Genomic DNA, 20,959 nt, shown 5'->3' on the forward strand with positions numbered 1-20,959 from the left:
TTGTAAATACAAGTACTATCCTGCTACAGAGGGTTTTTTGTGCACAGCAGCACATGTGTAGACACTGACAGGGCTGGCTGGGGCACAAGAGTTCTTCAGTGCGGGGGTTGCCGGCCAGCTAGCCCCTCATTGGAGTATCCTGGTGCCCCAGCCAGCTGCTCCACAGCCCATGGAGCCTGTCAGGAGCAGCCCTGGGCTGGCAGGCTGACCCCCTGAACCTCCATCAGCCAGGTCTGCTCCTGCCTGGCTCAACATGCTGTGGTCCCAGGTGCATGTTCAAACGGTGTGCCTGGGTGCAATAAACTCAGATGCAATATGTGCCAAAGTTTATTGCTGCAAACTAATTGTACATGTAGATGTGCCCAGAGTGATTTTTTTGAAAGTTTAAATAAACTCATTACAATACCAGATGCCTCTGATTTAAAAATAATGCAGTGCACTGAGAACCCAGTTAAAAATTGGGTCATGGAACAAACAGACATTATATCAGTTTAGTCCACAGGATGTCTAAGGTCTTATAAAGGAATTTTGATCATCTCTCACAAAATAGTTTGTGAAGTTCTTGCTGAATTACTGCCATAATTATGTTTGAGGGTCACAGCCAATTCATTCCTGGATGTACCTAGAATCTAGGTTGGCTTAGATAAGTGACGAGTATCTTCCCTTGCCACCCATGTCAATGCCATATCCACCAAGCTACTGAGTCAAAATCCCTTTACTTGACATCTCAGTGGCCTCATAGGTATGGTTAGGGCCTTAGAAGTTGGAGATGCACTTTCAAATCCTCTCAGGATGTTGAGGGCCTACAACCTAGTTCTCCTGCTTCTTGGGAGAGTGCTTTAACTACTAGATTACTAGTTATAATGGGTGACATAGCTCATCATCATTGGATTTTAATTGAATTCAGGGCTGTTGGAATGAATGTGTGCTTAGAGCATGCCTAGTGATTTGGCTCTATCTTGGTACTTGTATGCCTTCCTGATCCCAAACTGGATTGCAGTATGCTTGAGAAGGTCTCAGGTGTTCACAGTGGCATGATCGTGTGTATACATAAACTGAAGTACATCCTTAATTAAGATTGATACCAATAACTTTACCAGGACTGAAACCATCAAAGCTTACCTGCCACAAGACAGATTTTTTTCCAGGAATTTTCATATACCTACGAATTAATCTGCAGAATTAATACCTACAATTAATCTGCAACATGTGAAAGCTGTATCTTGTCACAAACTCCCAGTTCATATTTGGTATGGAAAATGCTTCATCTTCTGTGTCCAACCACAACAAATATGTTTAGCCATAATGCTTCAGCAGCTTTTAGATGCAGTATGGTGAGAAGTGCCTGAATGAAGTCTTATAATGTGTAGCAGCCTTTGAATACTCTTTAGTCAGTGGCATATGATTTAAAGTTTATTAGCTAAGGACAGTATTTAACAGAAAAAAGTAATTATTAGCAGTTAATTAGTAAATAATTGTAATAATTTTGTTATTTAGGTTTCCCTGTCAGCAGCAGGATCTGTTATAAAAGTATTAGCAAAGCCATCACAAACAGCTGCTTTTCAGAATGTCCAGCCAAACACTCTTAAGAAAGATAAAGGCAATAAAGATACAAAACAAGTAAGACGGAGAGGGAAGGTAACCCTGTGTGTATGTGTGCGTATGTAGTGTTTTTTGTTTTATTTTTTATTTTTATGAAAAATAATTATGTCGATGGGATCAGTTCAAGTACAGAATCATAGAAACTAGTGGCACAATGCTCTTCCCCCCACCCCAGTGCTTTCCCCTGTGAAAGCCCTAGAATCTTGGAAATATTTATCAGTGAAAGAATACTTCTGAATCCAGGTTTTGTATTTGCTGAGGACATCAGGTTACAAGAACTTTTTAAAATTTATTTTGGTTTCCTGCTGCTTTTCAGGTGGAATCCACCACCCCCAAAAAAGGCAAAGCTAAAAAGGATACCAAACAGGTATTTTTCTTTTGTTGTGTTTAATTAAGTAAATATTTACTGGCTAGAAATGTAAAGCTCAACCTAAAACATTCCTTTATTATAGGCACAAGCTTCAGTTACAAAAGACAAACCTAAACAGAAAGGACCAGTCGATACCTTACCAGCGAGTGTGGAGGAATGGGCTACCTATGATTGTCCTGATGAAGTTAGAGATGCTTTTAAACAGGAAGCAAGCTCTTGTGGTATTAACCAGGATAACATTCGGGTACCTGTAAGTACACTTTTGAAAACTGCAATGCAGTCATTATTTTAAGGAACAAAAGCCGTGAACAATTTCAGACATCAGTTTTCCTGTCTATATAGTAAAGACTGTATTTGTATAATTTTTAGAAAGATTATTTTTCTCTAATCCCTTTTTTTCTTGACTACTTGATATTTCTTCCAGGTCTTTTTCTTTGATTCTATTCTGAATTCTATAGTTAAAGTAGTATTATGGAAGAGACTTAACTTGTGTAATAAAATTACTGTGAGTGGGTGTATACACACACGCACGCACACTACTTCTCTTCCATAAGTTAAGTTGAGTTCACTTCCACAAGGCAGGATCATTCCTATCCAAACCATCCCAAACAAATGTTTGTCTGACTTTCCCTTAGAAGCCTTTAATGATGGAGATACCACAACCTCAGCGGGCATTTTTGTTTTAATGTTAACTACCCTCAAAGACAGAAAAGTCTTTCTTATATCCAGCCTGTATCTCACTTGATGAAATTTAAGGCCATTATTCTTTGTAGAAAAAAAGGGATTAGAGAAAAATTGCGCATGTGTATGTGTGTACACACACTTAGGTGCTATTTCAGTTTAAAAATTTGTATAAATACGAATATTATACTTGATGCATTTAGAGATTTCTGTTTAGTTTTTGTTTTTTATTAAATTTTTGGCAATTGATGGAAGAACTAATAGTACTGTTTAAAAATATAATCAGTTGGCATAGAATTTAATGTCGAATTTAATTTTAGACTTACACATTATATTTTATGGACCTTTTGGCTAAGGAGCTGCAGAAGACTTTTTGCGCCCATTTGATTCTTCCCATCTTTCAGCTTGCTGAGGTTATTGCTCATGAAGTTCTGGAAAGTAAAAGTCTTTCTGATCTCTATCGTCTCCGGTTTGTATTGGTTATTTTCTTTTCCAAAATGGGAGTTATGCAGTCTTTGGGATTGGAAATCAGAATCATTCCAACCTTAAATTATGGTTTTCTTTCTTTTTTATGGCTTTAAAGTCAGTGGTGCTCCTTATGTTGACAATTAATAGTTTAGGATAATCTGCGGGCCAGCCTTTTTGCTTGTACCAACAAAAGGACAAAATGTATTAATGCCTTGCATTATGTTAGCCTGCCCATGTGAAGCAAGTGTTATCTTTTAAAGTCTTTCATTTTTGGTGGCCAAAATTCCATAGCCCTCACTTACTTTTCTGATCAGATTAATAATATAGTATCTGTAAATTGCTAAGTGTTAAATGTTAAAAATGTTTAATGTTCAGGAAAGTGAATTTGTGTGTTCAATACCATTGCCAGTTTAAAACAATATTTGTGACATTTCATAAAATAATAGCCCTTAGTATCTAGATAGACCTTGACATTTGCAAAGCTGGTTTTTTAAAGCCCCTGAAACTGGACTGTCAGCAGTATTCTCAGAACACATGTTCACCTAATTACTCTAGTTACTCTCACAAATACAAGTATAAAATGGAGTTTTGAATTAGGAAACCAAAAGGCATTTCAAAGTTGGCAAGAACTATTTTAGATAGGTCATGTTGTATTATGTAAATGCAACTCTTCAGAGAAAAACAGAAATAATGTTCAGTTAATACACACATTTTGTAGAGCCATAGCATTGAAAATTATATTTGAGACTTTTCATCCTTATATATCTAATTTCACTTGAATATACTCTTCCAAGAATTTTATAGATTATTTAATCCATTTTAAACTTTTCTTAGATAAGAATACAAGCTTATAAACAGGAATGAATGGAAAGTATAAAAATATACCTCAAAATAGGGTACATTTATATCAAGAAATGTTAGGAGTTTTTTGTGATTTGCCATGGAAATTTATTTTCTTCTTTTTGAAGAATTGCCCTGATATGTTCGGATATGAAGTTGAATCAGGCATCTTCATATCATGAGAAGGCAGTTGGAGAAGCATATATCAATGAAGTGGAACAAGCAATGTATGTGTTCTTATTACAGTAAGCGTTATGTATGCATCTTTATTTTCCATGGTTAAAAATGAGTAATATATAAGAAAATTTATTTTTAAAGTGCCTTTCCTATCAGCAGCTTTGCTATATTTGGGGCAGTGCACAAGTTGTTTGAGATTTGCTACATATTTAAGAACTGCTGGCATAAAAACATGTAGTATAGTAACATTTCAGGTTTAAAAGTGTTTTTAAAAATAAGTTTTCATTTGCTTCCTCCCCCCCCCCCCCTTTCCAATTTAGGTGTAGACAAGAGATTGCACTGGAAAAGGAACATAATGTACCACCAAAGGAAGATGAAATAAGTGAATCATTTGAACATACCAAACCAGATGAAAGCCCCTGCAGCAACTCAGTTACAGCAAAGGAAAAGCTTATTTAATTTACTTCCACACATATATGCTATTGAATAAAGATTCTGTGCTTACTGGCTTTCTAGAAAGATTGCAGTTTGTTGTTGGTTTCAATCAGGCAATTAGTCTGCTGCTTTTAAAATCAGTGTTAAACTCTGGGAGTCTTGTTTCTTGAATTCTTAGATGCTCTTTAAGATTTCTTCCATTTGATTTCTCTGGTTTATGTCACCTGCATGTGAGCTGGGTTTGTCCAACGTGAACAACAGATGTGGGTTTCAGCAGGATACAGCAAGAGCTGTATGTATATATGGCCATACAATCCTGGTCTCTGCAACAGCTGACAGGAACAGTTTCCTTTGGATTGCCCAGTGTCAGTGCTAAAGATACAGTAGGAAGAAAAGGAGCTCTAGCCTAAACTTGCAAACACAAATTGCCTTTATGGCACTTTAACATTTTTTATAGTGGTCCAGAACTTGAGCAAACAGATTTCTTAGCCCTTTGTCATGGCACAGATACCTAAATGTTGTGACAGTGATGACCCTAGTCATAATTTGTGCTGCCTTTTTGCAGCCAACATCTTTTTGGTTATGGCAAACAAATGCTTTGTGGCTGCCTGCACTCTCCAGCTGCCCTAGGTAGAAGCTTCGCAGGCTTCAGGGGCTCAATCCTGCAAGACAATGGCAAGTTGGGGTGAGGCAGGATTGGGTAGTCTTCTGCAGGGGGATCACCTGATGTGCATTTCATGCTGCTGTGCCTGGGGTTGGGGTATAGTCTGCAAATGTGGAGGGTGAAACCCCTATGGATGTTTCCCTATCCGTGTCTATATACATGTACTGGGGAAATTTCCTATAGTGTCATTCTCCTGGTGTACATATACTGCTATGCCCTGACATGGGGGACACATCTGTTAGCATGGAGGGGGAAACCCCTATGGGAGTTCCTAACTCTGCACTTGAAGGCACATGCTGTGGGAATCCCCTGCAGGCATATTCTCTTGTACCCTGACATGGGGGGGAGGGTCTGCAAGTGTGAGGTTTCTCTTGCTTGTCCATGTGTGTCAAGTCAGGGCCTAGAACCTGGGGTCATTTTCCTGCAAGATCAGGCCCCAGGAGCAGCAGGGGCCCAACCCTGCAGGACAACCGCCCCAGCAACATCTGTAGATATCAGTAAAGCAGATCAGCTCTGCCACAGCATGTTGCTGTACAGCTGATCACACTTCAAAGATGACATCTGTTTCCAGCCTTGATACCATTTTTTCTTCACTTGGTTATCTGACAATTTTCTCTCCCCCTTGCGGGCAGCTTTGGAGGTTGGCACAGATTAGTTCATCTGTTTTACCTCTCCCCTACCTTACTTTAACAGGGCAATGTTTTTCCCTTACCTTAGTTACATTCTTATTGCTTTCTATTTTTTATGCTTTTATTTCTATTTCTTTTTATTTCCTTTTTATTTACAAGTATTTCCTATTTTCCACATTACTTTACTCTCTCCCTATGCCCTCTTCCTTCCTGTGAATTCTTCTATGTTGTGTCATTAATAATCTCCTTAATATCATCATCCAGGTCTTCATAAATTGTCCTTCTGACTGTTTTGTTGCTGACAACAAAAGTCAACTTTTTCATATAAGGTTGCCATTATTTTTGCTAATCTGAGTTCATTTATATAGTGTCACGTCACTGATTGGTAATGCAGATTCCTTTAGTCCAGGGGCAATTATTTTGGCAATTATTTCAGGCGGAGGGCTGCTTACCCAGTTTTGGCAAGCTGTCAAGGGTTGCATGGGTAGCCCCACCCCTTCACAGGTGCCCCTGCCCCCTTGTCACCATCTTGGGACCAATGTCTCAGGGCCAGCACCAGTGGGGCCCAAAGCGGTGCACAGGCTGGCAAGGGTCTGTGGAGCCAGGCTGGGCTGCACCAGCAGGGAAAGCGGGGAGCTGGCCCAGCTCCATAGAGCCCCTGCCAGCCAGGACCCTGTACCCCTGCTGCCCTGCTCTGGGCCCCACTGGCACTGGCCCCAGGCACCCGCTCACTCCCAGTGCCCCCCAGCCCCGCGATACAAGCGGGGGCCATTTGTTCAACCCCGACACCCTGCTCCCCGGCAGGGAATGAGCTAGTGCTTAGCGTGGGGGAAAAGCAGCCCTTCCCCCACCCCATGGCCAGGGCTCCCTGCTGCAGCTGCTCGCAGCCTGTGCGGGGCTGTTCTGAGCAGGCACAGGCATCCCCACATGGGCAGCGAGCAGCTGCAGCGTGGGGCACTGGCCATGGGGTGGGTGAGGGGCTGCTTTTTCCCATGCTCAGCAACAGCTTGTAACCCGCCCCCACTGCCAGCCTGGGCCCCACGCTGGATCTGAGCTAGCCTGGCGGGGCTGTGCTGTGGCGGCAGTGGCTGCAGCTGCTGCAGCCCCCCCACGCACTGCGCTAGGCAGTATTTGCTACCACCACCTCTAGGCTGCCCAGTATGCGAGCTCCAGGCGGACAACAGCAGAAAACACTTCCCGGTGTGGCAAGATGGGGGACCACAGCTGCTGCTGCCATGCACAGCCACAACGAGCGAGCCCAGAGCTGGCTGCGGGTTACAAGCTGTTGCTAAGCATGGGAAAAAGTAGCCCCTCACCCGTCCCATGGCTGGTGCCCTGCATTGCAGCCACTTGCAGCCTACGTGGGGCTGCCTGTGCCTACTCAGGACAGCCCCGTGTGGGCTGCGAGCGGCTGCAGCCGGGAGCACTAGCCACGGGGTGGGAGAGGGGCCGCTTTTCCCCAGGCTCAGCTTTTCCCCGAGCCACTTTTCCCTGGGCTCCTTCCTTGCCTGGGGTCCTCCCCTGCCCTTCCCCCACCCCCTACCTGAGTTTCCAGTGCAGTGTAGCCACATGGTCCCTGCTGGGGCTTCTGGCTGGGGGGGCAGGCCCAGGAGGGCCCTGCTATTGCAGGAGCCCACCAATCTTCCCTTGAGTCCTACTGTCCCGGTTCCTGTCATTTTTGACAGAAACCAAAGACAGATAAAGATTAATTTTCTAAATTTTTTAGGGGCCTCGCAGGCCGGATAGAATGGCCTTGTGGGCCACATGTGGCCCGCGGGCTGTATTTTGCCCACCCCTGCTTTAGTCTTTCATGAAATTCAGATCTCACCATTAGCATATTTTCTCCTAGAGTTTAATTTAATTTTTATATTATAAAATATGAAATGCAATATTAGATTTGACAAATTAAGTAAGATTTTCAATTTTAATTTGAAATAGTCTAGTTTTATAAAATAAAGTGGTAATTTGAAGATACTTTATTACTTTTCAGATTTTAAAGATAAATGCGGCAACTGGAAAAGGGCTGAGTGGACTTTCTTTTCCATATCTCTGGATTGACAAAGCTGAAGTACTCATTCAACTGGGCTTGTATCAGCCAGCAAGGCTGCTGCTTGCAGAGGCACACAGTGCAACTCAGGTATGTCAGAAGTAGCTCAAACCTATCAAGCAACATTTAGCAAATCTAAAGAAAAATGTTCAGCATGGCAGAATTATTACTAATGGTAATGATAGTCAATCTGCAAAAACTTTGTATAAAAATTTCCCTTTTTGAGTTTAAATTTGTATTAACCAGAACCAAAACCATTATTAAACTGAGAAGGTAAAAAAAAATCTTGCAAAAATATTGTAGGCAACTGTTGATCCTCTGGATCGTGGTGTACATTCAAGAGGTCTAGTTAGGTCCTGGATGAATCAGCTTGTGGCTGACAAGCCCAATTCAAGAGCAACACAGTTACAATTTTCACAGAACTGTATGTTATCTGAGTTGTGTCCAAGTTTGCAGCATGCTGCTTTCTTCTTTTGCGTTTTGCATCCATCCTCTGGATTAAAGCCACTTTATGTTAAGCTGCACCTAGTGCCAGATGTTCCCTCCAAATTGGACAGGAGTCTGCACGCTCTTCTCAGCTTTCTACATTGATGTTGAATGACTTCATATCATAGAGGGCAACCCTGCTTTCTAGAGCTGTCTCAAATCTCAATATACAAAATATTCTTGGAGATATGGCCCATTCCCATTCTCCTGACATGGCCTTTTCATTGCAACCTTCTCTTCTTTATAGTGGTTTCTAAGTGCACACTCCAGTACCTCTGTGTTTGGTATGCTGTCTTCCCACTTCATTTTCAGGATCTTAAGCAGATGTGGAAGCTGTTCAGTCTCTTGATGTGCCTAGCATAAGTAGTGCACATTTCTGAACCATAAATCAGGGATAACAGCACACAAGTCTCATACATTCACATTTTCACCTTAGCTGATAGTTTGCTGTTATTCCAAGAATATTGAAGTTATTTTTAAAACACTGTAAGAAACCTAAGACCCCTGGCAGATGTTCATATAAAAGGCACCATGGGATCCCAACAACAATCATGGAATGCTAGAGGGACACAGCAGGAAGCTCATTTGTGGGATAAGGGATCAGATCCCAATCATGTCATATTACTAGTGCAGGGGGAGCCTGTGATCAGGATCCCAGGCTCCCCTTGCACCAGCAAGTAGCAAGCCAGTCAGATGATCTTCATAGGTCAAGAGCTCCAATATACCCCCAGGGCTGGGAGCACTGATCAGCTGCTGTTTGATCAGTAGCTGCAGCTCTGTCTCTGGGGAGCAGTGGAGCCAAGGTCTCTGATGCCCCCCAGAGTCTGGGAGCACAGATCTGCCCTTTACTCTGATATATCTCTGAAGCAGGGAGTCCTGATCAGCTGCCGCTCTGGGACACAGTGGAGCTGTTGTGCCAAATTTAGTTAAGGGGTGGGGTGAACAGAAATGAAATGATAGGTCAAACTATTCCAGTCTGAAATCCTAATTTATTGAACACATAAGCAACACCATTTTTTTTTAAAGCAAGGCTTCAAATGCAACATCTAACAAGTCCTAACATTCCATATAGATATCCTTACAGCCTTCTGTTGGATACAGTGAGTTCAGCTGACTAGGCATTTGTCACTGCACCAGGATTTGCCTGAGTCATCATCATTATCCTGGTTTCAAGTTTCTCTGAATTTGTGATGCCTCTGTTTGCATTTTATGCTGTTTCTTACAGTGTTAGGCAGCTTTTATGGTGCTTGACGTTCAAGTCCTGTGTTCTGTGCGGTTTTTTAACTTAGTTTTGACTGCTGTGATACAATTTCATTTCACTATTTGTCCAGTTGCCCTTTTCTGCTCACGTGCTTTCTTTGTAGTTAGTTGCATACCTTTTAGCTCTTCAGTTTCAACACTTGTGTTTAGCCAGCTATGTGTGTGTATGCGTGTATATATACATACATATATACATACACACGCATACATACGTATATATATAATTTTGTTGTTGTTGTTGCTTAAGCTATGTTCCTTTTGCACAAATATCCACCATTTATATTTCACAATGGTCATCTGTTTTCCTGCTGTTTCGGACTGTTAAACACATCTTCTTTAACTTTCTTCTGACATGAGTTACAAAAAGGTTTCCTTAGACTGTGACCCACTGCTCTGCTTCATTCCGTTAATTATATCAAAACACAAAATGGCATTGGTTATGCTAACTATTTTGCTAAAGCAGCTTTCAGGCCTACGGAGCCAAGTTAAATGAGATACTCCCAGCCTTGGGCATGTACCAGCAGGGGTAGATCCAGGATTTGAAAAATGGAGGTACAGGAGCAGCAATCCTGTGCTGCAGGAGTGGCTGCAACCCCAATTCCCAACCTCTTCTCACCCCCTCCACCCACTAATGTGGGTGGACTACACCATGGAAACCTCCAAGGAAATTTTTTCAAGTCCTCAAAGCAGACAGGCTACACTCCCTGCTTAGGCAGTGGGTGGAGGGGGCAGGTGGGAGTGCTAGTCCCCCCCCTGCGAGTGCCAGCTGGGGAGTAGGAGCACTGCAGCCACTTCCAGGAGCGCCGTGGCCACTTCCAGGAGCACTGCAGCCACTTCCCAGTCAGTGAGTTTTGCCACAGGAGACTTGCTGACTGGTTGCTGGGGAGGCATGTGCCCCTCCTGACAGGTGGCACCAGTCGCCCATGGATATGATTAACTGACTGATCACATTTTAAGTGTAACATCCACCAGGATTATAAGGCTGAACTGAAAAGAAGTTCAAGATTTAAGGCTGCTTGCAGATGTGGGAGGGAAAAAATGGCACTTTACTTTATTTGGCATGCTCCACGCCGAGCCCAGTGAGTGCCCAGAAGAGGCGGCACTTTAGTTGCACCTGGCTTTCCTAATGCCCATAGACATCAGGTGCTTTAGTAGGGATTTTTTGGTGCTTTTATCTAAGAATTGATTGACTCAACTTTAGATTAAAGCACCAAAAAGCCCCACTGAAGCACACGATCTGTACAGACACTATAGAACCTGGTCAAATCAACATGCTGCTACTTCCAGTACAGCAATTTTTTTTTCCCTCCATGTCTGTCAGTGCCCTAAAAGTAGCACAAACCATTTTACTTCTGACCCTGCATTGATAAGCTAGGAAGTAATATGAACACTAAAAAGTAAATTCAGCCTGCAGATACATGCAGAAACTCCCACAGACTTCACGTTTCATTCTAAAAACATAACCCAGAGGATCAGTCTGCACATCACAATGTAGTGCAGTGCAGATAAACTTGGGACAGCTGAGAGAATACCAGAAACAGCATAATGCAGCACACTGCCTTGACTGTACACCTTGCTTCTCAGTAAGGTTTAGTTGTACAGGCACAGCTGTATTACTTCTCATATCCATGGTAACTTATTCAGACCTGGCTCATTCTTTGTATAAGACTGCATTGTGCTTTGTAGCTCCATCCTAACCATTAATAGGAAAAGGTGAGATCTCTTAATTATATTTGAAATACTCCTTTCTTCCACTCTAGGAGCTGAATGATGGTTGTGCTGTGTCAAGGTGCTTATATCTACTTGCTGTACTGGCTAACCTAGAAAAGAACTATGGGCAAGCAAAGGCACTGCTTGAGAAAGCACAGAACATAGGAGGAAAGGAATGGTTTTGGTACAATAGCACTCTGAGTCTCATAGAGGCAGTTCTAGGGAAAGATGAGGAAGAAAAAGAGGAAGTGGTAAGAAAATAACGTGGCTATTGTTCACTTGCCTGAGATAGTATATAGTTTTAATTATATAAGAATTGTGCTATGTAACCTTTTAACTTATGAACTAAAAATAATATATTTAAAATATAATGCTGTTCTTGTTCTCTCTCTTCCCATCCTCAACAAATTCCCAGACATTTACAAACAAGTGGTGTTTTGATGGTTTAACGTCAGATAAAGCTCACTGCTTAGCATAGCTGTATGTTGTAAGTGTTATACTTTTTCTAATTACATAACAATTATCATTTAGCACGCAAAAGTGAAATCCAATGATCTGATTTGCCAAATTAGAATGCTTGTGGTTTGGTCAGAAAGAGAAAGGAAAAGAGAGAGCAGGAGGGAATAAGTAAGGCGATGCTATTTGATAAGTATATAAAAAGCACTAGCACCACCTGTGATCTATGGCTTGACAAACTATTTTTATAAATCCTTTGTCATAGTAAAACAAGTTGCATTGCAATTTTATATGACTGTTTTCTCTTCCATGTGATGCACGTGCCTAATTCCTATTAACATGAATAGAAATTCACTTTTGCACCAAATGGAAACCGTATTCCTAATTCTCATTTTTCACAGAGGTAATTTTTTTTGAGTCAAAGATTTTTTTTTCCTACAGTGGTTATAAAAAATCCATTGACTGTATAACCCTTAAGACATGAGCTAACATATCGCAAATTTCAGTGCCATTATAGCAGTTACATGAGTTTCTGATTGCACAGGTTTAAAAGGTAATATTCTAAATAAAAGTGTTTTTTTTTTTTGTCTCATGGAAACTTAGAAAAATATAATCTTTTCTTTGATGAAGACCTCATCACACTTTGATGCCTATTTATGTCTGAAGCGATTAAAGACTTGTTTTAAAGACAACAAAAGTTTTGTAATTTTTTTTCCTAATAGCTTTTGTCAAACTTACAGACTGCTACATTTTAGCACTTCCGATTATATAAAATTAGGTCTTCTACCTTATATTTGTGTTTAGACTGGTTTTCAAATATGACTGTACCAGTAGAGAGAAACTGGCAAATCCTCCCTATTGGAGGTACAGCTTTGACCACAAAAGAATTTCTTTGCTGCTTCTGTACTGACAAAAGGATGTTTTTAATGATATAACTACATGTACATACAGTTGCTATAGTTACGTCTACTAGGGCCATAACGTTTTCATATTCCCAACCAGCATAATAACTGTGTTGGCAAAACTTAACTACATCTGCACTAGGGCCTTTTTTCCATGGTTTTTGGGGGGTTTGTTTGTTTGTTTGTTTTTTGTTTGGGTTTTTTTGTCAGTCAGAAATCGCACCTTGTTACATTCCCGATCAACATAGGTATATCAGCAAAAGTCTGTAGTACACACCTGGCCTAACTTTGGAATAATGAGGAAACTCAAGCAGAGGAAGATGACCAGAGTCAAGCCCTGAGAGAACTTGTGTACAACTATTAAATTAGATTGTACTGTTTAGAGTGTATGGAAATTATTCAAGAAATGATTCAAGAAAAACTTGATAGTCTCAAAAATTTTAGGAGAATATAATAAAGATTTTCTGCACAAGTGGACAATCTAAAATAATATTTAAAATTACTTAGAAATAAAAAGACAGTTCTAATAATTATGGTATTATTTGCAGATTTGCAGAATTTTGCAAAAAAACATAAATGTGTTCAGATCCATATTAGTGGAGAGACCTAACAGAGAGTCTGAACTGGGTTTTATGATTACCTCCCTGGAAGCAAGGTAAATTTTTCTCTGGTAAAATGTTTGTGTTATGTTTGTAGTATTGACATTTTCTATGGTGTGAGTTATGTTGCTTTTCGAGGAGAAAAGCATTAGTTAGTTTAGATATTATAAAATTTTTCTAGCCATTCTGAAAATGTTTTATGTCTTTATATACAATTTCATATATCTATCACAGTTTTGCCCACTACCTGCTTTGCATGTCTGTTGCATCCTTCTGAACAACCTCAAAAACACTTCCCTCTATTTACATTTTTATAAAGGTTGGTTAAGACATCTGGTACAGTCTGAATCCTGCCACCCATTCCCATGGCCTAACCAGTGAGCCTGTGTACTATTACTGATTTTGGCATTTAAATTACAGCAAGGTTATGGATTTTTTAAAGGAGGTCACCATGTAGCTTATGTGCCACAGAATATTGTGTTGGCTGTATAACATTAAGCTCACGAGACCCACGTTCTAAAATATTTCCTGTTGAGAAACTTAAGTCAGTCCCCATCAAGGTAGAGAATAGATTTTTCCTGTACAGCTACATTTCTAATTCAGCTGGCACATCTACATGAGACACTACTGCACTGGGTGCTAACCGTGCAGCAATGATACTGCATAGTAGCATCAGGGAAAAAAACCCTGCAGCAATGGTACTGCGCAGTATCGGGAGTTACTACGCAGTCTACCACTCATGTAGACACAACCAGTCTGTACTTGTAATGAAGGTCTGAGAGCTTAGTTTAAAGATGCTGATTTCTCACTGGGAAGCAAACAGCAGCATACGATGTGGGTTTGACTGTTGTCACCTCTCAGATTCTCCCTTGCTATTTAAATATTCATGGAGAATCTGGCCCAGAAATTTGGGGTAAGAAATAATTCATATCCTTATAAAAAAATATAGGTTATTCCTGTAATTATTCTTCAGTTATTCAACCCAGTTTTAATTTGTGGTGTTCTACATATGTTTAAGTGTTTTATCCTTAAGTAAATTATTTTAATATTGTTTCTGTTTATTCATTCTTCTTTCTTATTTTTGTGTATTATATATAGCCTAGTTAAGTGACTCTTAACTTCCTATATGGTTTTCCCTGTGTGGCTGAGATCTGCTTTGTCTGAACTGACAGTGGTAATATTCAAGTCAGAGATTTTGAAAGCCTTCTTCTCAACATTATAATCCAAAGGCATGTCTACAATGCAGACTGCCCTGGAAGGTTGCTATAACATGAACTAGCTATAAGTGAGTTGTATTATCTACTGGGAGATGTTTCACTGCAGTATCAGGGTAAATTACCCCAAAGAACAGGGTAAATTAGACACAGGGTTCTGTATTGCCATGGATAGACTTCTTCCAGTAGTAGACCTCACTTACTTAAAGATAACTCAGTTGCCTGCATTAACTGCAATGTCAATAATTATGAGTTGTCTGAATTAGAGTAATCCCGGAAGCCCTTCTTGTTTTAAACACTAGATTTGTTGAGAGTGAAATACAAAATCATTTTACTGTGTGTTATACCTCTTACATCATATTATTTGGAAGGATTTACATTATAGACGGTGAAATGTGTGTGTTGGGGAAGAGAAGTGAAGGAGAAAGGTTGCACACCATTTTCTTTGCAAAGCTGTATAATTTTGGGATTAAAGAGGGAAGAGTAAAGAACCTATTAAGGAGGCCTTTCTTTTATTTTGGTGTAATTTTTTAGATTACGTTAATATCATTTTTTAAAAATAAGTGATATCTTCCTTCAGGTCAGTTACAAATTATGTTAACTGAAAATTGAAAAGGGAACATATAGCAATATAATACAGCAGATCTCAGCACAAATATTGGGATAATACTTGAGCTGTTTTTCAGAACTCTTATCCCAATGTTAACCTGTATTCCTGTTTTCCATAGGAAAACAATTATTCAAATAAATTTTGCCCAAGATTACATGAAAATTAATGCCGAGTCTTCTCAGTTAACAAGTATACTACAATTGTATGAGAAATTAATTCAAATTGAGGATGACTTCCATCGTTATGGATATAAAGACCACAGCGCTGAAATCCTACAAGAACGTGCAAATATTCACAGGTAAACCTATACATTTGCTGGCAAATTTTGTTATATCGTCCTTAAGCCACACTGTGTGATTTAGGTTTAGATTTTAGGTATGAAAAATGAGGGGGGGCTAATAATATAATCTATTTTATATCCTGATTTGGGGGGCCACATTCTCACTCTTGATGGAACCACCAATACAGCAAAGTGAAGGAGTTATTGCTCCTTTGCATGTGCATCTGCTCTCACAAGTTTTATGGTAAGCTGCACTGACTTTGAAACTGAACACCAAGATCTCCAAAATACCTTCTGGCTTCCCCACTCTTAGGATAGGCTAGTAGCTGAAGCATCCCTTAGTAAGAGTTTCATAGTTTCATTGTTGTTAGGAGCTAGAAGGGACCTTACAGATCATTGGGTCCAGCCCCCCTGCACTTGGGCAGGAAAAACTGCTGTGATCAGATGACCCCAGCAAGATGGGTGTGAAGATACTTTTAGAACACTGCCTGGGTGAGTGTCTGTACCACCTCTGCGGGGGGCCTGTTCCTAACCCTCAGTACTCGACTCGTAAGGAAGTTTTTCCTTATGTCTAGCCTGAAGCGATCCTCAACCAGCTAGTGCCCATTATTTCTTGTCCTCCCCTGGGAGGCCTTGGTGAACAGCTGTTCCCCCAGACCCTGATATATGCCCTTGATGTACTTATAGGCTGCCACCAAGTCTCCTCTGACTCTTCTCTTCTCCAGGATGAACAGTGCCAAGTCTTTCAGCCTCTTCTCGTATGACCTGGGCTCTAGGCCTCTAATCCTTTGGTTTCTCTCAATTTTTCTCCACATCTTTTCCTGAAGTGTGGCACCCAGAACTGGATGCAGAACTCCAACTGTGGTCTTACCGGGGCCGAGTAGAGCAGGAGGATGACATCCTTAGCCTTGCTTGAGATGTAACCTGATCAGAGAAGGACATGAGGTTGGTCTGGCATGACCTGCCCATAATGAAGCCCATACCAGGTTAAGGTACAGGACATAAATTCACAGATTGACAGAAGTTTAGGGCTGGAAGGGACCTTGTGAGATCACTGGGTCCAGCCCCCCTGCTCTAGGCAGGAAAGACTGCTGGGGTAAAATAACCCCAGCAAGGTGTGCGTCCAGTCTCCTTTTGAAGATCTCCAGGGTAGGTGCCTGCCCCACCTCCACTGGGAGTCTATTCCAGAGTCTGGCCACATGAACCATGAAACAGTTTTCCTTATATCCAGTCTGAAACCTTCTAGGAGTTTCTGAATGTTGCTCCTGGTTTTCCCCTGGGACTCTTTGGTGAATAGTTGTTCACCTAGCCCCTAATGCTCACCCCTGATATATTTGTAAGCTGCCACCAAATCCCCCCAAAGTCTTCTCTTTTCTAGGATGAACAGTCTCATATCTGTTAGCCTTTCCTTGTATGGCTTGCTGTTCAGGCCTCTAATCATATGAGTGGCTCTTGTTTGGATTCTCTCAAGCTTCTCCACATCCTTCTTGAAGTGTGGCGCCCAGAACTAGATGCAGTACTCCAGCTACGGCCTCACCAATGCTGAGTAGAGTGGGAGGATAACTTCCTTAGTTTTGCTTGAGATGCATTGGTTGATGCATGCCAGTGTATTGTTTGATCTGCTAATTGTAGCATCGCACTGGCACCTCACATTCATTTTTTACACGTGATGCTAGCTAGCGTAGCACTACCAAGCCTCTAAGTTTGTTGCGGATTTTTCCTCCCCGGATGGAGCACTTTACACTTCAGTGTTGAACAGCATCTGATTCTGGTCCTCCCACCTGACTAATGTGTCTAGGTTCACCTGGATCATTAGCCTACCCTGATGCGTGGCCGCGTTTAGTGTCATTGGCAAACTTTGCCAGTGTGCTTTTCACCCTACCTCCAGATCATTGATAAAAAGGTTGAAAAGCTCTGATCTAAGTACCGAACCCTGGGGGACCCTACTGGCTACCTACCACCAGGTTGATAACGATCCGTCTATTAGTATTCCCTGGGTCCAACCCCGCACCCAGTTCCCCACCCATCTATCTGACTGTTGAATTGTTGAGTCCATAGTCTGCCAGTTTTACCTTGAGAGACTCATGTGACACCAAGTCCAAGGCCTTCCTGAAGTCCAAGTAAATGATGTTGACCTCATCTCCTTTATCCAGGTGGTGTGTAAACTGGTTGTAGAAGGGAGATGAGGTTAGACATGACCTACCCATGACAAAACCATACTGGCTGTCATTCAGAATTTTGCCTTCTACTCACTTATTGCATATGGACTCCTTGAGAAATTTTTAGAATATTTTTCCTGGAATTGAGGTCAGGCTGATCGGCCTGTAATTCCTTGGGTCCTCTCCTTGAAGATGGGCCCAACATTGGCCCTCTTCCAGTCTTCTGGGACCTCTCCTGTGTGCTACAAATTCTCAAAGAGGTTTGCCAGGTGTCCTGAGATGACTTCAGCTAATTCGTTCTGCACTCATCCAGTCCTGCTGACATATAGGTATCCAGCATCTTTAGCTGTTCTTTCACCAGCTCTACATTGACTCTTGTTACTGTGGCTATTCTGTGTCATATTTGCATTTATCAGGCTATCACTCTTAGACTGGCGGCATACAGATGTAAAGTACTCATTCAGAAGTTCGGTTTTTCCTTGGTGTCGGTAATCAGATGTCCAGATGCATTGAGCTGTGGTCCCACGTTTCCACTGGTGTTCCTCCTGTTACCTATGTACCTATAGATGGACTTCTTATTGTCCTTGATTTCAGTTGCATGTTTAATGAAAATTGTTGGAAAAGTTCACTACAGGCTGTTATAGCTAGTGCCTGCAAAAACATAGTGTGCTCTGACTTTGAGCCCTTCCTGCACACTGTATGCCAGAGGTCACCAACATTTTGGGGCAGAGTACCCAAAATGCCTGCAACCTTGATTTGTAAGATATCAGAGTGCCAGGGGCCTGATACTTGTTGTGGCAGCACAGCCCCTGCCCCTTCCTCGCCATCTGCCCGGAGATGTGCATGCCAAGCAAAATGTCTTTGCATGCTATACTCTGACTCCCATGCCAGGGGTTGCTTACCCCTGCTCTATGCAGAGGCTAAGGGAAGATCCAGTTATGCTAGCCTTATGTTCCTAGGGGATCTCCCACTAAAGTGGAGATGCCAGATATCTGTTCAGAACAACTTTAAGTGCCCCTTGCATTACATGAGTGCAAAAGGAAGTTCAGCTGGTGCAGGAGCTGAGCTTTGAAACTTTAATGTGTAAAAACAGTAAAAGCTGTGTTAACCGGAATTTTCAATATCCCCCAATATAAATTCTCACTTTAGCAACCGGAATCTTTGCCGAGTCTGTCCAGCATGCACATCAAGTATTTCTGTTGTTTACATTAGTTAGTAATGCTGCCGGTAGAGGAGCTGCTGGGAGTCTGTGGGGGAGGGGAAAGGGATCTGCACAGGGTGGGGTGGACTGCCACTGTGGGCTGGGGCTGGTATAACTCAGATAACTGGAATTTGTACCACCCCCCTTACCCCACTCATGCCAGATTAACAAAGCTTTTACTGTACTTAGGTTTTTTGTCAGTGCATTTAGAAATACAAACAATCAAAACAGGTTTTCCATAAAGCATGTTCAAAATTTGTAACACCATAAAAATCAGTCATTTTTGTACTTGTATCCTCATGTAAGACTCTGATTTTTTTTTTAAAGGTTGATTGCAAAATACACAAGAGATGAAGAAGAAAAACATCATCACTATCTAGATGCCTACACATTAACTCAGAGAGCAGTGTCTGAAAAAGAGGAACTATTTCACAATGTTTGTAGCTTACTTTCTGTTCAGGAGGTACATGACATTTGATATGTATCCAAAAATATACTTTTCAGATTAGTGATTTGCCTATATTGGCAAAATTGAAATTTAGGCCATAAACCTGAAGATATACCCATGTGCAGTATTATTCGCACTTCAGTAATCCGGCATATTGTTGAGACCAGTTGTATACTCTTATGTCAGGTTATTCTAAAAGGTACAGCTCAACATTCTGTTCTTTAAGTTTTTGGGTGTGTGAATCCCATTCATAGTGCACCTGAGCACTCTCTGTGTTTTGGGGAATGTTCTTACCAACAATGCTTATTAGTGGCTATGCATAAAGGGAGAACAACTTCAACTTCCACTTTGTTCTCGCTGACAAACCCTTGCCAAAGAGCCAAACAGTCTCCTGTCTACTCTGTTATCTTAGTTACAAATGTTGTTACTTTTGTAGTCTTTTCAGTAACTACAAGTGTTAGATTTAGGTTTAGAATTTCCTTTAGCAATTGGAAAAAATATACAGTTTATTATTTTAGTATATTGCAGTTAGTTAACTTGGAAGAGCTGGTAGTAGTATTCCACCTCATGACAGAGCTGAGGTCCCTGTATTTCTTGTGGAAGTGTCATTCCTCTAAATTATAGATAAATTGTATCATTCTGTTTTTTTGGTTGCTTTTATCTCTCTCCGAATAGGTAACTTTTAAATCCTTTATGAAATACAGACAGAAATCTAGGGAGTCTAGACTAAACTAGAGCTTTACCTCTTTCTGTGAGGGAGTGTCAGATTTAGGTTCAGAAATATAAAGCCTCATACTTATTCTTCATCCAGGCATTGGCTAAATAGAAAAGTTGTTCAGTCTAGGCTTTGGTAAATAATTGTATCTGGGTTTGTCCCAAAGCTCCATTATACTTCACTTAGCAATCATTTCAGCTTGTCATCTTCCTGTGCAGGTCTCCTTGTGGTTCTCCCTTCAGCTGATAGAAAATCACCAGGCTCTAGAATTGCTTACTTTTTCTGTTTTCTTATATTTCAGATAAAAAATATCAGTATTCCATTAATGAGACAACTTGCTAACATGAAGCTAAGACTTGTGGAAATAATTTTGGATATTCTTCATCTTGTGAATACAGAAAAAAAGCTGAAAGAACTGAGAGAGGGATCACTTACTAAAATTGTTGAAGAATTTGTTAGGTTAACACCTCATAGTGCCTCTGTGGAACAGGTAAGTTTCTTCCTATGATTATGTTCTACTAAAGAAAACATCCTGGTGACAGTCTAGAAAAGGGCAGTCCAACCTGTAATTGGCTAGGGGTCATAGGATGTGCCAACTGCACCCATGCATGCCAGGTACTCCTGAAGCCATGCACTGCATGGGCACACCCTTTCCCTCTTTCCCCGCAACTGTACTGTATTCCACAGGCCATGAGTAGGACAGTCATGGTCTAAAGGAAATTCCTCTGCAGGGTTTCCTCTTGTTTAATAAAACCTAAAGAGAAGAAGGGTCAACAGACCTTTCATTTGACTATTGGAATATTTAAGTCTATGCTTATACCAGCTGCTTGTAACATTGGACATTCTCTGTCTTGTGGAGACATGCCATTTGGGCACAAAGATTACAGTTCATTGTCAGGAGCAGGAGTTGGAAGAAACTGTTCTGTATCTTCATATTGACCTGTACATTTGCTATTAAATGGTACTCTCTTCTCCACATGTGAACATTGTACTTCATTTCCCATCT

At 41.1% G+C, this 20,959-nt stretch overlaps 1 protein-coding gene across 1 annotated transcript in view; it reads left to right on the forward strand.

Annotated features, from left to right (window-relative positions):
- Nucleotides 1-20,959, forward strand: part of CFAP46 (cilia and flagella associated protein 46) — a 186,195-nt gene that overhangs the window by 99,886 nt on the left and 65,350 nt on the right. Inside the window, exons 30-41 of the mRNA XM_059730335.1 lie at nt 1,498-1,620; nt 1,919-1,969; nt 2,055-2,222; nt 2,974-3,122; nt 4,090-4,188; nt 4,459-4,594; nt 7,836-8,003; nt 11,420-11,620; nt 13,276-13,382; nt 15,269-15,448; nt 19,118-19,253; nt 20,255-20,443. Of these exons, the coding sequence (XP_059586318.1) occupies nt 1,498-1,620; nt 1,919-1,969; nt 2,055-2,222; nt 2,974-3,122; nt 4,090-4,188; nt 4,459-4,594; nt 7,836-8,003; nt 11,420-11,620; nt 13,276-13,382; nt 15,269-15,448; nt 19,118-19,253; nt 20,255-20,443 (1,707 nt within the window). The remainder of the gene's footprint in view (nt 1-1,497; nt 1,621-1,918; nt 1,970-2,054; nt 2,223-2,973; nt 3,123-4,089; nt 4,189-4,458; nt 4,595-7,835; nt 8,004-11,419; nt 11,621-13,275; nt 13,383-15,268; nt 15,449-19,117; nt 19,254-20,254; nt 20,444-20,959) is intronic.

The sequence above is a fragment of the Alligator mississippiensis genome, chromosome 6 (genome assembly GCF_030867095.1).
Source record: "Alligator mississippiensis isolate rAllMis1 chromosome 6, rAllMis1, whole genome shotgun sequence".
Lineage (NCBI taxonomy): Eukaryota > Metazoa > Chordata > Crocodylia > Alligatoridae > Alligator > Alligator mississippiensis.